At 36.9% G+C, this 14062-nt stretch overlaps 1 protein-coding gene across 3 annotated transcripts in view; it reads right to left on the reverse strand.

Moving 5' to 3' along the window:
• astn2 (astrotactin 2) overlaps positions 1-14062 on the reverse strand; it is a 217083-nt gene that overhangs the window by 122166 nt on the left and 80855 nt on the right. For all 3 annotated transcript variants that reach the window (XM_088435029.1, XM_088435030.1, XM_088435027.1), the window contains exon 4: positions 9069-9221. In XM_088435029.1, the coding sequence (XP_088291155.1) occupies positions 9069-9221 (153 nt within the window). The remainder of the gene's footprint in view (positions 1-9068; positions 9222-14062) is intronic.

A 14062-nucleotide genomic window follows, 5' to 3' on the forward strand; every position in this document is an offset into this window, starting at 1 on the left:
CACACACATTATATATATATATATATATATATATATATATATATATATATATATATATATATATATATATATATACACACACACACACACACACTCTCTCTCTAGATAGTGATATATTAGGGATGTTCAGTGCTACTTTTTGGACCGATATCATTTTTTTTTTCTACATGAAAATTGTCATCTGTTGCACTTAATGTCTTTGCCATTCCATTTTAGCCTCTTGTTATTATTCATGTCAACTGATGAACCCCTTGTAATCTTCCTGTAACAATTGATACTTCCTGGGCTGCAGAATAGCCCCACTTCTTCAAATACTTTCTTTTCCATTAGAACGTATAATGGCCGTTTAAGGGTGTTGTGTTGATAATATCTGGCGGGGCTTCAGATTCCATGCTTGCGTGTGTGTGCGTGGGTGTGGGTGTGTGTGTGTAACAGAGAGAGAGACAGGCCATGCAATTGTGCTTCCAGGCTACCTCAGCGTTCTGATAAATATAATAGAGTAGACCATACATTGGAGATCACGCTGAACAAAAAAAAAAAATGTTTTGTACAGTATTTTCCCATCTTCCCTTTTAGCAGTGCTCTTGAAGTTCATTTCCTTCTATTTTTTTCATCTTTCATGCTCCCTCTGTGTTGATACCCTCAAAGCATGTCTCTTAGCGAAGCATCTACTTCAACCGCATGGTGGTAAACACGGCGTGACAGTGATGCAATATTATATTCGTACATGCAAAAAGGCATATTCGGCTCCGGGATACAATGGCTGTTGAACATTGAGCACTTTCAATATCAGTACATGTATGTTGTGGAAGTGGCAAATCAACAATATAAACCTTCAAACATTATGGTGGTACTAACAATTAATGTGATCAGGTGACAGAACTAATGTATAGTTTAGCGAGGTTTCATATAACCAATAATGTCAACCAATACATACTTCCTAACAAGGGACTCACATTGTGGAACGAACAGAAATATACAGCTTTATTTGACACAGTTATCTATCCATGGATTTTTTTTTTTTTAATTTGCATGTATAATACTTGGTTAATCCGAGAGGCATTATTTTATCAATCCACAGCATCCTAAAATTGTCTCACCAATGACAAAGTGAACAGAGTAAAACTTGACGAAATAGACTTACAGCATTTTGCAAAGGTGCCTTACCACAATTTAGTGATGTTGTTCGGTAAGTATTAGTCGAGTGAGTCAGCTCCTGTCCATAAAAAATAGATTTGACCAGATTTTTATTATTTATTACTGTTAATATTATTTTAAAATTCTCTTCCATGGCACTGAATGAGTTAAATGTTCCAAATAATTTGCTCTTAATTAAAAAAAAAAAAGTCACTGCATTCAAAAACCTTAAAGGCACATTGTGTAAGATTTGGAACATTTTTTTTATTACAGATCATTGTCCATAGCTATAACAGACATGGCAGCCTTCAGAGTGCAACCCCCCATTTAATATCATTTAATGATAACTAGACCTACAATTATTTTTAAAACATACTATTTGGTCATCAAGAACACATTTATTTGCAATGTTTTGAAATTTATAATAACTGAATGTATTCATTTTAAATGAAAAACGGTCTAAATCTTACACATTGTCCCTTTAAATTAAATTTGCGGATAACTGCAGGGACAATTTTTGCCTTTTGTATCCTGAATTTTTATTCGTAATAAGAGATAATATTTTTCCAAAGAGGCGTTTCTTAACCTGAATTTTTCATAACAAGAGATGTTCACAAGTAGAGGTACCACCGTTCTTGTCTTGCAGGCAAAGAGGTCTCTAGGAGACCATATGATTATGGATCAATAAAAATGTCTAAAGGGATGATAGCTGCAAGATAACACCCGCACATTTTTATTTACATAAGCTCAATATGCTCATTTTATATTTGCCTCAGGGAGTTTTATAAACAGGTAGACACATATAGTTTCCGCTATCCTTGGAGCAGGCAGGTGAGAGTGCAATATTTATGTGTGTGTGTCTGAGTGTGTGGAGGCTGAGGGGGAAAAAATGTGCAAAATAGGAGGGATGAGCATCTTTTTCATTTTTGCAACTACTGAAATGTATTTTGCATTCAGATGCTCTCGAGTTTATAAATACTGCACTTGCATGCGAGTCTCGCGCACAAGAACATGCCAAGTTGGACATGACCTCAGTGACGCTTTCAACTTTTTTCTAAAAACCGTAAATGTTGGATTTACGGAGAGCAAGTGTCAACTTGCATCTGTTTTCGCATGCGTTTTAGTCACGCCGAGCGCGAGAGTGCGCAACTGGGGACAGCGCGAGCGAGTAAATGAAGCTGACAGCCGCGGCGGTCCTCACATGGCTATAATCACATTAAGGCGACATCTCAGCCTCTGTGACACCAGCTAAATATGTCGCAGTCAAACTCAATGCGAGACAGCATGTACAATGACGTACAAAAGGGGTCTATGCAGATTAGCCTGTTCTAAAGTACAACATGGCATCCGAGAGACCGCTAAAGCTAATCGGCGGAGTCTGCAAAATGCTTCTTGGTCAATGTGAAACAGCATCAGTGTTAAATTGCTTGAGTAAACAGTGCTTCTTTGAACCCTGAAGACATTCTCGCGACATGATGTACCTTCACTCCCCTGTCGCTCTACTGGCTGTGTCAAATGACCATTTGTCATTACAGTATTTTTTTAGACGATAAGCCGCACCTATATAAAATGTAGGCAGATCATTGATAGGCCAGATGTTGGAACATCATATATTTATGCAGAATGATGTTTTTTTTTTTTTAAACATTTTTTAAACTTGTATTTTAATTGCCTGCTTACAGCCAAGACTGAAAAAGCCTGCATGTTTTGCATTAACATGTTTTAACATGTTTTGCAAAACAAGTTGATTATTTTAGTGAGACCATAAACTTGTTGGACTTAATTCATATATAAAATCATACATATATATATATATATATACATATATATATATATATATATATACATATATATATATATATATATATATATATATATATTATATTATATTATATATATATATATATATATATATATATATATATATATATATATATATATATATATATATACACACACACACAAATATACATATACACACACGCACGCGCACACACACACATACACCATATTTCCGTACTATAAGGCGCACCTAAAAGCCTATTTTTTTTTTTTTTTAAACATGGTGCGCCTTATAATCAGGTGCACCTTATATATGGATCAATATTGAGACTGGGATTCGGAGATGGGGAATGAACTGATAAAGCAAGTTTTACCTATTTTCTTTTTGTGTTTACAGCTGAACAAGGTTGGTCATATTGACTGAGTTATGATGCTATTCAGTTTAGAGTTATTATTTGAGTTATTGTTATTACTGTATTACTATATTGTGATTGAAAAAGTTTTAAAATATGTCATTAATTGAGGGTGCACCTTATAATCCGGTGCGCCTTATATATAGAAAAAGTTTTAAAATATGTCGTTAATTATGGGTGCGCCTTATAATCCTGTGCGCCTTATAGTGTGGAAAATACGGTATATATATATGATTTTAGGACCTAGCCTTCAATTTTTGAGAATATAATTTCATGTATCAAATGTATCAGTGACATCTGTACCTAATATTGGAGACTACTTCATTATTGATGTTTATCAAGCATATTTATTTAGGATCTTTAAAGTTTGAGCTTCCTGTTTGTTAAATCTGAAGAGAATCTGGTGAGACTGATATCATTCCCAAACACATGCTGTTAAGGAGCATTTGCAGGGCTTCCGGTCCACAAAAGGGGATTAAGTGTGGAACCAGTGTTTACATTTTGCTGTGTTTGTCCCAGGTGTTGTGCTGTTCCGCATATCTGTGCTTGCGTAATGCCCAAAGGTATGTCACAGTGGCCGCCCACTCGCAATTCTCCACTGCAGTGGCTTATTCAAAACAAACTGCTGTCAATTCTACAATTTCCCACTGTTGCTAAGACCAAGTGATGCTGAACATTTGAGCAAACATCACTGATATATTTCATCATTCAGATTTTGGAGTTGTTGAATGTTATGCGGAAAGCTCGAGGGCTGAGCAAACTGACTGCGTTTGCCGCATTATTCTGTAGTTATTTTCTTTTCCTTCTTTTCCAACTGCAAAACTGAGTCAATTTGACGAATATTAGGAATAGTTTAAGCATTCACTCACCAGAAAACCTAATTAAATAATATTAAAATGTAAATGCATATTTAAAGCTAGTTACAGCTGAGTTTATTTAAAGTTAACTTAAAAGGTCTTTTGTAATGTGAAAAAATAGAAACAGGATTATGTCAATTTCCTGGAATGTATGTAAAGATAGACATTCTTACACATATGCTGGAAAAAGGGGCGCGTTCAATTTTTGGCACATTGTTCTTTCAATGGTGTGCACCATCAAGTAGTCCATTATTTTCATACACTAAGATTTCAATTTGAAGCCTGCATTTGTGAAATCACATTACATTTACTATTAACACTGGCTTATTCGCAATATACTTGATCTCATTTCCATGGTGTATTTATTTACACAACACTGGCCGCTTGCTAATTTTTTTCATTATTTATCATCTAACGTGATCATTGCAAATGCAGGCGATGACTGCATTGCAGCATTGGGAATTTTCTCAGTTTACAATGAAAAGCCTAAAGTCTCCCTTATTTCTGATTCATTGTTGATTCAGGGTAGACACTCACTTTAAATCTATGTGCTTTTCCACACTGTTGGTGTGGATTAAGTACACAACAATCAAACCACAGCAATAGCGGCTTGGACACAAATTGGTGGTGAGTAGTCAGCTGACCATTGATAACAAATGGCAAATCGGAATTGTTCCATCCTACGATTCATTGCATCGTAGGATATTGTCATCAAGGAGGGTTGTTTGGATAGCAACGCATGTGTCCTATAAGGGGCGTGCACAGAGACTTGTGAAGTGCACACTCAAAGACAAGCCACCCGGTTTGTGAATGTTTAGTTTAGTGCTAGCACAAAGGGAGCTAGCAAAGCTAGACATTTGTTAGCTTGGCCATAGCTAGCTAGTAGGACAAACATGTCAATGATGGATTTAAAACTTTATTAAAAGTGACAACCCACCCTGACTTCTGCCATTGGCCAGTGTACGGCGTGAAATAAGTGATCTCAAATTAAAAATGAAAGCCTTTATAAAGGTTTACATAACAACATTAGCACGTTTGCTAAAGTTGGTACACTTCAAATACAGTGTTTCCACAGAGTGACTATGACTGCTTGGCGAAGCACTTAAGGCAACATATGGTGTAGCTCAGGGGTCGGCGACCTATGGGTGTTTTGCGCCGCCCTAGCGGCTCCCTGGAGCATTTTGAAAAATTAAACAAAATTGAAAAAGATTAAGGGGATATATTTTTGTTTTAATACTGTTTACAAACACGCTAACACCTATTCTGAACATGTTCCAGTATTGTAAAAATGTTTAAAAGATACAGTATATAAAGTAACGACATTTCTGTCGAGATTTGCGTCAGCCTACGGCGCATGTTTCTTTTAGGTCAGTGTGGTGCCAGGCAGGTGGCTGTTGCAAAAAATAAAAAAAAAATAAAAAAAAGTGGGTGTGCGATCTGAGCCATGAATCTCAAAGGTCTGCTAGCTGAGGACATGAGCTGTAAGTCTTGCACCACATAAGCAATCCACTTTGTTGTTTTATTGAGTCCTCAAACCAAAAACGACAACAAAAATTGTTCTTCTGTTATCTTTTTCTTGCATTTAACCAATACAATGAAACATACTGCATTCATATTGAAATGGAAGTTAAACACAAAGCACAACTGAACAACACTAAAAAAAAAGAAAAGAGAAGCGGCATTGACTTGAGAGTAAACTTTTACAAGGACTCTTTGAGCAAAATGTAATTTATTAAAAAAAAAGGGTGCTCAAGGGTTAAGGAGAAAACATCAACCTCGTTGTTGTGAGAGGGCCACTCTTCCACCTGAGCCTCTCCGCTTTTACTGTGTGCTAGTATTTTGCTAGTGTCTGCAAAAGGAGACAAAAAACACAATGGCTCCTTTTGGTGATGTGAGGATTCCATCTGACACCAGCAATATAATAAGGCAGCAGGAGCTGCATGTCTCAGGTGGTGAAATGGCCGTCTTCCAACCTGAAGACGGTGGGTTATGTATTCATGTATTTCATTACTTAAATTTGCCTAGAATTTCTGGGAGAAAAAGCTTTTTTTTTTTCCCCAAATGTATCAAAGTCCACAGGTTCCCAAAAATTGTTGGCTCCTTGGAACACAGATGTGAAGCACCTACCGTATCGATCCCATTATTGGGGACGGGTAAGTACAGATATCAAGTATCGGTATCAGGTCGATACCTGGCCTTATTTCAAGGTATCTTATGATGGGTGGCCCTTAAGTGTAATTGGTTGTGTGAATGGTTGTTGTCCCTGTGTGCCCTGCAATTGGTTGGCAACCAGTTCAGGGTGTCCCCTGCCTACTATTATTTATTTATATAATTTATTATATAGTAATTAATTTATTTTAATTTTATTATTATTATCATTTGTAAGTATCAAGCCTTGAAACCTTGTTTATATACTGCTTGTTTAAAAGGGCAATAAATAGACACGTTTGACCAAACATGATGAATAATCGTGATTTCAATACTGACCAAAATAAACATAATTATTACTTGGGCCATAATCGTGCAGGATGCTGCTCTAGAAAATTGATAAATGAATGGAACACTCATGATGGCGGCCCATATGCATCTTAGCAGCTCTCTTATTAGGTGAATTAGATGAAAGGAAAAGAATTAGATGAATAAAACATTGCCAGGAAAATGCTCTTTTGGAGTAGGGAGGTCTTTATGACTATCTTTCATTTTTTAGGGGACAATCTGTGTATCAAAAGTATTAGAGGTAAGGATGCTTTGAATCAGGTTCTGCTCAAGAAAAAAAAATGGTATCAAACATCCCTACTGATTATGAATGCTCATTATGTATGCATTATGTATAGTCATTATCAAAGTTATCAGAGGTAAAGATACTTTGTATCAGTTTCTGCTCAAGGCCCGTAATAGTATCAAAAACACTTTTATCAAACATCCCTACTCAATATGTTGGCATCAAAGAGTGTAACTCAGGGTATTTTTTAATTTTTTTTTTTGATTCATGACTGCATATGCGCCTTTCCCCAAATGGGTTATCAAATCCAAAGACTGTAATGTCGCTGTTGAGTTTAGAAGTCTAGGTAAAAAATGGAACATCAAGAAACTGGGGTAGCATCTGCTGACAAAGAAGTGTGAATTTGTATCCGGAAGCACAACTCCGAAGCAGAGTTTTAATTGCACCAGAGGAAGGGCAGACTAACACCTGCAGAGCTAAGCTGAGCAGACAAAACCGCTGCCTGAGTTTTCCAGCTGAGCGACTGTTGAGACATGCTGTCCTACTAATGCATACATTACACCTGCTTAGCTTGGTCCTTTGCTATGTGAGGGGAATTAGACTGAAGCGGCGCACCTTCAGCTGATAAAATTCCCCAGTTACTACTCTGAAGCATAACAACAGAAATTACCTGCTCGTTGTGCAAACAGCCATTGGGCCAAATGAAGGCCATTAGTGACACAAATAACAGTTTATGGTGTCAGTCTGGTTACTGACCTGGCCTAACTCCCCCGCGCATCATATGCGCACAATAGCGCCGGCTTTTCCACCCACTCGAATGCTGAGGATGTAAGCATTTCTCCTGTGCAGATTGCCCCATTATTTATTGTGTCCTTGTTTTCTGTGATGTGTAATGGAAATGCACTCTAATACAAAAAAGGCAGCTTTTGGAACCTAGTTGTATTTATAAATTAAGTTGTTCCTGGCAAAACGTATTATTGAGTTCATCAAACCTACGTAATTACATTCATCAATTGAATATGATGCTTAAGTGTTTCTATACTGCATGCAATGTAAATCCAATGGGAAATGTGATTTAAATATACTCGGTGCTTCAGTGGATTTTTGTGACAGAGGAAAAAAAAAATCTATTCTGCTGTTTTAAAATACCATATTAATTTAAAGAAGATAAACCATCCCAAAGTAAGATCCATAGTTTAGGAGAAGAAAATAGCTCTATTTGGTGATGAGGGATTTATTTATTTATTTTTTTGTATATATTTTATTTATGTCTGCCTTTGTGAGGATGAGTAGTGAAGAAGATTATTTATTTTGCTATTCATTCATTTATTTATGTACTTATGTATTCATAGACGAACAGCAGTATTGAAATGCATGGACTAAAGTGAACTATTTTTAAATTGAAGAGACTAAAACTTAATATTTGGGTCTGAGCCAAAAGAATCACTTTGTGCAATTTTCAATTTTTTTTTTTTAAGTATTTTGTTTTGTTTATTTTTGTTTGTTGCTGTCTTGTTTTGTTTGTTGTACAGGGAAGCAATATCCCTAAAACCTGAGGTTGAAATCTCGTTTTGGTTTTTGTCCCCTCCTATTGGCCTGCACCCATTTAGCTTGCAATGATTGAAATTTTGTCATGACCAAAATTTTTACTACCCATTCTTTGACTGCTAATAATTCAAAACACAAAACTAGGCTTATGTGGTTGGAAATAAAAATGGAGATATATTCTAATTTTCCACTAAAGTCCCTTTAAAATTATGTAGCTACGAGCTGACAGCAATTTGGACGCTACAAGTTAAAAACCATAGTTTTGAGAAAACACACACACACACACACACACATTTAATATATTTACCATGTTCAACTGTTAATGGAGCAGAGACATTAAGGAGGTTGTTTTTGAAGAAATCCCAAAATGGACATCTTTGTTGAAAATGTGTAGTTTCATCAACAACGCAAAACTAAACTCAAGGAGATAAAAATATGAAGACCTTCTATCACCAAAAGAAGTAATTGTCAGTCTTGGCAGCGGAGGTTGTCTGGTGTCCCCCCACATGGGAGGTACGCTTCACACATTTAACACATTTACCATCTATTCCAATTTTCCAGGGTAGAAAAAAAAAAAAATACCGGTAGTTAGATAACCACATGCCCTACCTCTGGTGTGGCTGGGGACACGCCGGCGGCCGGTGGACGAGCTGTGGATGACGTGTTGGTAGCGAGAAATGTCTGGCGGGGTTTTGGGAACACGAAAGCTGTCCTGGAACCGCTGCATCAAATCTTCCACAGTCTCTCTGTCCGGGTCAACGGCTGCAAGCAGAGGATGACAAAAGAGAAAACGTCAGAGGCATCATCACCCTCACCAGTGAAAATGTTTTTTTTTAAGAAAAGTGTGGGAATACTCCGCAAGTGCATTCTAGGGAATTCTCAAAATAACTTGTCTTCGGACATATTTGGAATGGAAGCATCATACTGTATGCATCACGTGAAAATAGCCTGGCCCATTTAAGGAAAAAGAAAATGGAGCTTTCAAAGGATTCCATCAATTCAATATTGCTTCATCTTTCTACAGGGATCCTGCCAACGCTTCCTCTTGTGGCTCGGTCTCAGTCATTCTGATTGATGACTCCAGAACACCTCGCTTTGGGCAAAGTGACAGTATAGCGGGGAGGGAGAGAAAAAAGCAGCTCTGCTCACTTTCCTTTAAAGTAGAAAAGATAAAAAGGGACGGTATAAAAGTCAAGCGCCATACCGCAATGATCTTACAAAGAATAATGGCGAGACCTTTGTGGCGTTCGACATCCAAACAGGCTGGCAATCCTGACGACACTGCACTTCATGCGGTTTTTTGCTTACTTTGGAATTTCGTGGTATGACACGTAAAGTATTACAAAGAAGATAAAACATCATCTCAAACGGCCGTGTCTCTCATAGAGGCATTCCCCAATTACACGCTGGGTGCACGATTCAATAAAACCAAAACAATTGCCAGCATCCAAGAAGCCTCTTCTTTTCCAGTACAAAAAATGGTAATGAATTAAAATGAGGAAAAAAAAGGACGACCACTACGAATAATAATAATAATGACAAAATCATAAAAAATAATGATAGCAACAAAAATATCAAAATACTTATTAAAATAGTTCCAAGCACAGTAGGAACATTCAAAATTTTGTGATTTTTTTCTTCAAACTTTCGAAATCGATAACACACTGATCTGGACTAAGAGCTTTAAAGAACAACCACTAAAAGACTCTTTAAATCATTCCCCAAAATTTTATAATCAGTGCAGTGTGAGCTATCTTGCTGCTTTCTGGCAGCAAAGTTCTGAAGTAGCTCTGATGATAAAATATTTTTCATCTGAAGACTAGGACAGATGGTCTAAAAGTAGGGCCTGACCGATATGGATTTTTAGAGACTGATGGTGGAGGGAAAAAGGAATAAAAAAGTACAGATTCAGTTAAATATCCATCCATCTTCTACAGCCACCTATTCTCACAAGGGTCACGGGCTTGCTGGTGCCTATCCCATCTGACTTCTAGCATTAGGCGGAGGAAACCCTGAACACAGGGACAAACAACCATTTATGCACCCTAAGTAAAATATTTCTACTGCAAATATATTTTCTGCAAATAGCAGGAATCAAGTGTAAATAAAGTGTTAAAAAAATGACCCTGCTCTCACAAGAAAGAAATCATGAGCAAGTGGGTATGGGGATGACACAGACCATTTGCAGCACACCTGTTCATTTTATCGAGCACGGCCCATCAATCTGTTTGGCATGAGCTGAGATACCAGTTTGCCTCTGCTCCATTTCGTCTGGAAAAAAGTCAACTCTGAGAGTTGAAAACTTAGTTGTCGATACAAAGTTGATGACAGTCGAGTCGACATTGACTATGTCAACTTGCAACCCGCACTAACTGGATGCAGATCTGCATTTAGCCTCTAGTACAAGCGCACTCTCCCCGACATTTACTCTAAAACAGTTTGGTCCGAATTAAATCAAATTGGGTCAAAAATTTAGAGACTGTCAAAGCAGTCAGGCTTTTTGTGGGGGTACAGTACCCCTCCAAATATGGCTCTGAAAGAAAATGACCATTTTGGGCTCCTTACTTCAAGGCCACTGGGCCATGTGGGAAACAGTTTTTCACCCAAATAATAGTCACCTTTCATCAACGGTTTGAGGCCCCAAAAATGTTAATTCAACTTCTTAACTATAAACTAAATATTTTCATGTAGTACTTTTTCTGAACATATTTTCAAAAAATACGTTTTTTTTTTTTTTTTTTTTACTGTATTGTTTATTTTTCTGGAAGTAAAACACATAATTGAATACAGATTAAAACAATGATGTAATAAATGTTAACCCTACGTACACTGTACATAATATTGACAGCACATTGCTAAGCCTGGTGATCAGTGATGGACTGGGAAATGGTTAAACTACATTTTGGGAGTTGTTTCGTTTTTATAGTGCAGACATGCTCATGCTTAACGAGTACCATGGCTCAAGTAGCCATCTGGTAGTTATCTCTGCTTTAGTAGCGATAGCCAGACTCAGCGTCGGCCCAACAGTCCAACGGGACACGATGGGACTGTCTCATTTGCATGAGAAAATATGCCCTCTACAAAATAGGCAAATTGCAGGTCCCCGCCCCCAAAAAATTGATGTAAATATTAATCAGTTGGGTGGATTAGGGTCAAGTTTTATTTGACAAAAACAAGCCACAAAAACCTTAGAAGTTTTATAGCTGAATGGAATGCTGCTTTAAATGACTTCAAGGAGTGTCTGCACATCTATTTTTGCATGTGATTTTTTTTTAAATACTTAGTGACAAAAACAAATTAGTCTAATTTATATTGTGTGCTGGGTGTTGCGCATTCAAAACAACATCACTCATCAACACTTTGCCGACCCCCCTCAGCTATCATCAACAGTTTTTGATCTTTGCATCTGACAAAGGGGGGTCCTCTCCAGGAATACTGCTGGTGTCATTTGGATCACAATCAAGTGTTCAAATAAGAAGGCAAAGGCAAAGGTAAGAGGGAGGTAAAGTGGGTCAAACGTCCCACCATGACACTCAACTAAAATTATTGGTTCCATATTAGGAGACTTTCATGTCATCAAAATGATTACAAACTTTTTACAGAGTTTGACATTTGGAATGTTTCATGACACGTGGTTTACTACCATCATTTTTTCAGTTAAGCAGATACAAACCCATTATGTCAAGTTAAATACTCCTACTACATTTGCATATGCATTCCATTATTAATAAGCGCATAATTGTCCAAATTACGGCGCTGGGATACTTTGTGGCCCGGCATGCATTTTCCAGTGGACTGTTAACAAAAGAGAAAAAATTGAATCACTAAAATTTACATTTAAACTTGTTAGCCAGGCTATTTAAAATAAATTAATGGCAGTGTGGCAAAATGGCAAAAAGTTGAACAATAAGTACGATAAATAGCAGTGAAAATTTTAAAAGCTTTTCTAGATGCACAAGGAAACAAATAATCTACGACGAAAATATGGGTTTACTAAATCTGATGGTGAATTAAGATCATTCATTTTCAGAACAAAATTGTGGATCTGGTACAGAGCAGTACAAAAAATAACAGTTTGGATAAGCTGACTAAGCAGAAGAGACCTTCAGAATTTCAACAGGTCAAAAGTCAAACAACTTGGGTAAAAAACACGCTTAAAAGTCAAACAAGAATCTCAGACCAAGCAAAGCTAGTTTTATACTTGACAATAACTCACTTTGCTGACAATTAGCAATCAATTCTGATCTTAAAACTTGCAGGGACCCCAAAAACCCTCCCCCAACTAAAAAAAAAAAATATAAATATGAAAGAATATAACATGAATTCCAACTTCCTTTGGTGTAATGTACCACTGTTCATTGCTGGAGAAAAACTGTCTTCCTGCGTTCACTCCATGGGGAGACATGTTTCTTTCCCAAGCTTAATGGCAAAAAGAGAACACAAGAAAAAAACTGAAAATGTTACAGCCTGTTTGTGTGTGTGTGTGTGTGTGTGTGTGGTGTTGTTTATTTTTTTATTTTTCTGCTTCTGGCGGTGTTGTAAACTGAAGTGCGTGTATAGCACTACCTGGGTTACAAGTAAGGGTTAGCCATGTGGCACAGAGGAGCACTTGGTAACAAAGGACACGGGAACTTTTGCTTGTAGTTTCTGGTCCAAATATAGAATCCAAGAATCCAAGGGATTTCCACTCATCAAAGCGCCTCAGATTCAAAAAGCCTATTGCTGCCAAGAGAGTGTCTCTCTCAAGACAGTCATCATTTTTACTTAGTGTATATGAAGGCTGTGTTGAAACCCATGTCGCCCTATGGGAAAACGTTTGACCTGAACAAATAAATAAATAAAAATAAAACATGGGAGGCTGCTAGCAAACTGAAGTTTCCTCGCTAATAGATGCAGGCGAAATGAAGGTCACTACATTTGGCAGCTTGTATACCGCAAAGCATGAGTGGGAAATGTGTAAGGTTCAAAAACGCCTTTTGATGCAATCTGTTACTCAGTACATCCCTCAATGCATTCCAGAACATCTAAAGTGTTTACACGACTTCCTTTATGTTGTTGACAAAATTCAAGCTGATTTTTTTTTTTTTTTTTATAGATTAATCTTTCATATCCAGATCCATGGATAGAAATAAGCTACAATGAACGAATGGGCCGCTTTATTTGTAGATAAAATACATAAAGTGGTTTACAAAGTGTTTTACGGTTTTCAATTTGAATACCGTATTTTCCGCATTATATATCCTAACTGGATTATAAGATAATAAATGGCCTATCTTGAAACTGCTTTCATTTATTGGGAGCACTGCATTATAACGTGCATAGAATAGAAGCTACAGTAGTGGCTGTGTTTTCCTTATGCATCCACTAGATGGAACTGGGCTAAAGAGACTCTAAACAAAATTATCAGAGAAGTCAGTCAGGCTTTATAAAGCAGTGTCTCACAACTTCGTTGACCCCCAAAATGAATAAAGAGCTGTTTTATTTTATTTTTTAAGTACTATCTGAAGAATGGGGAAAAAAAATACATCTTGATTACACTAAAAGACTGTTTGGATAAATGCCAAGACAAATCAAGAGTATAAAACAAAATAGTAATTATGATT

The sequence above is a fragment of the Hippichthys cyanospilos genome, chromosome 15 (genome assembly GCF_059441005.1).
Source record: "Hippichthys cyanospilos isolate Australia breed blue-spotted pipefish chromosome 15, RoL_Hcya_1.0, whole genome shotgun sequence".
Classification (NCBI taxonomy): Eukaryota; Metazoa; Chordata; class Actinopteri; order Syngnathiformes; family Syngnathidae; genus Hippichthys; species Hippichthys cyanospilos.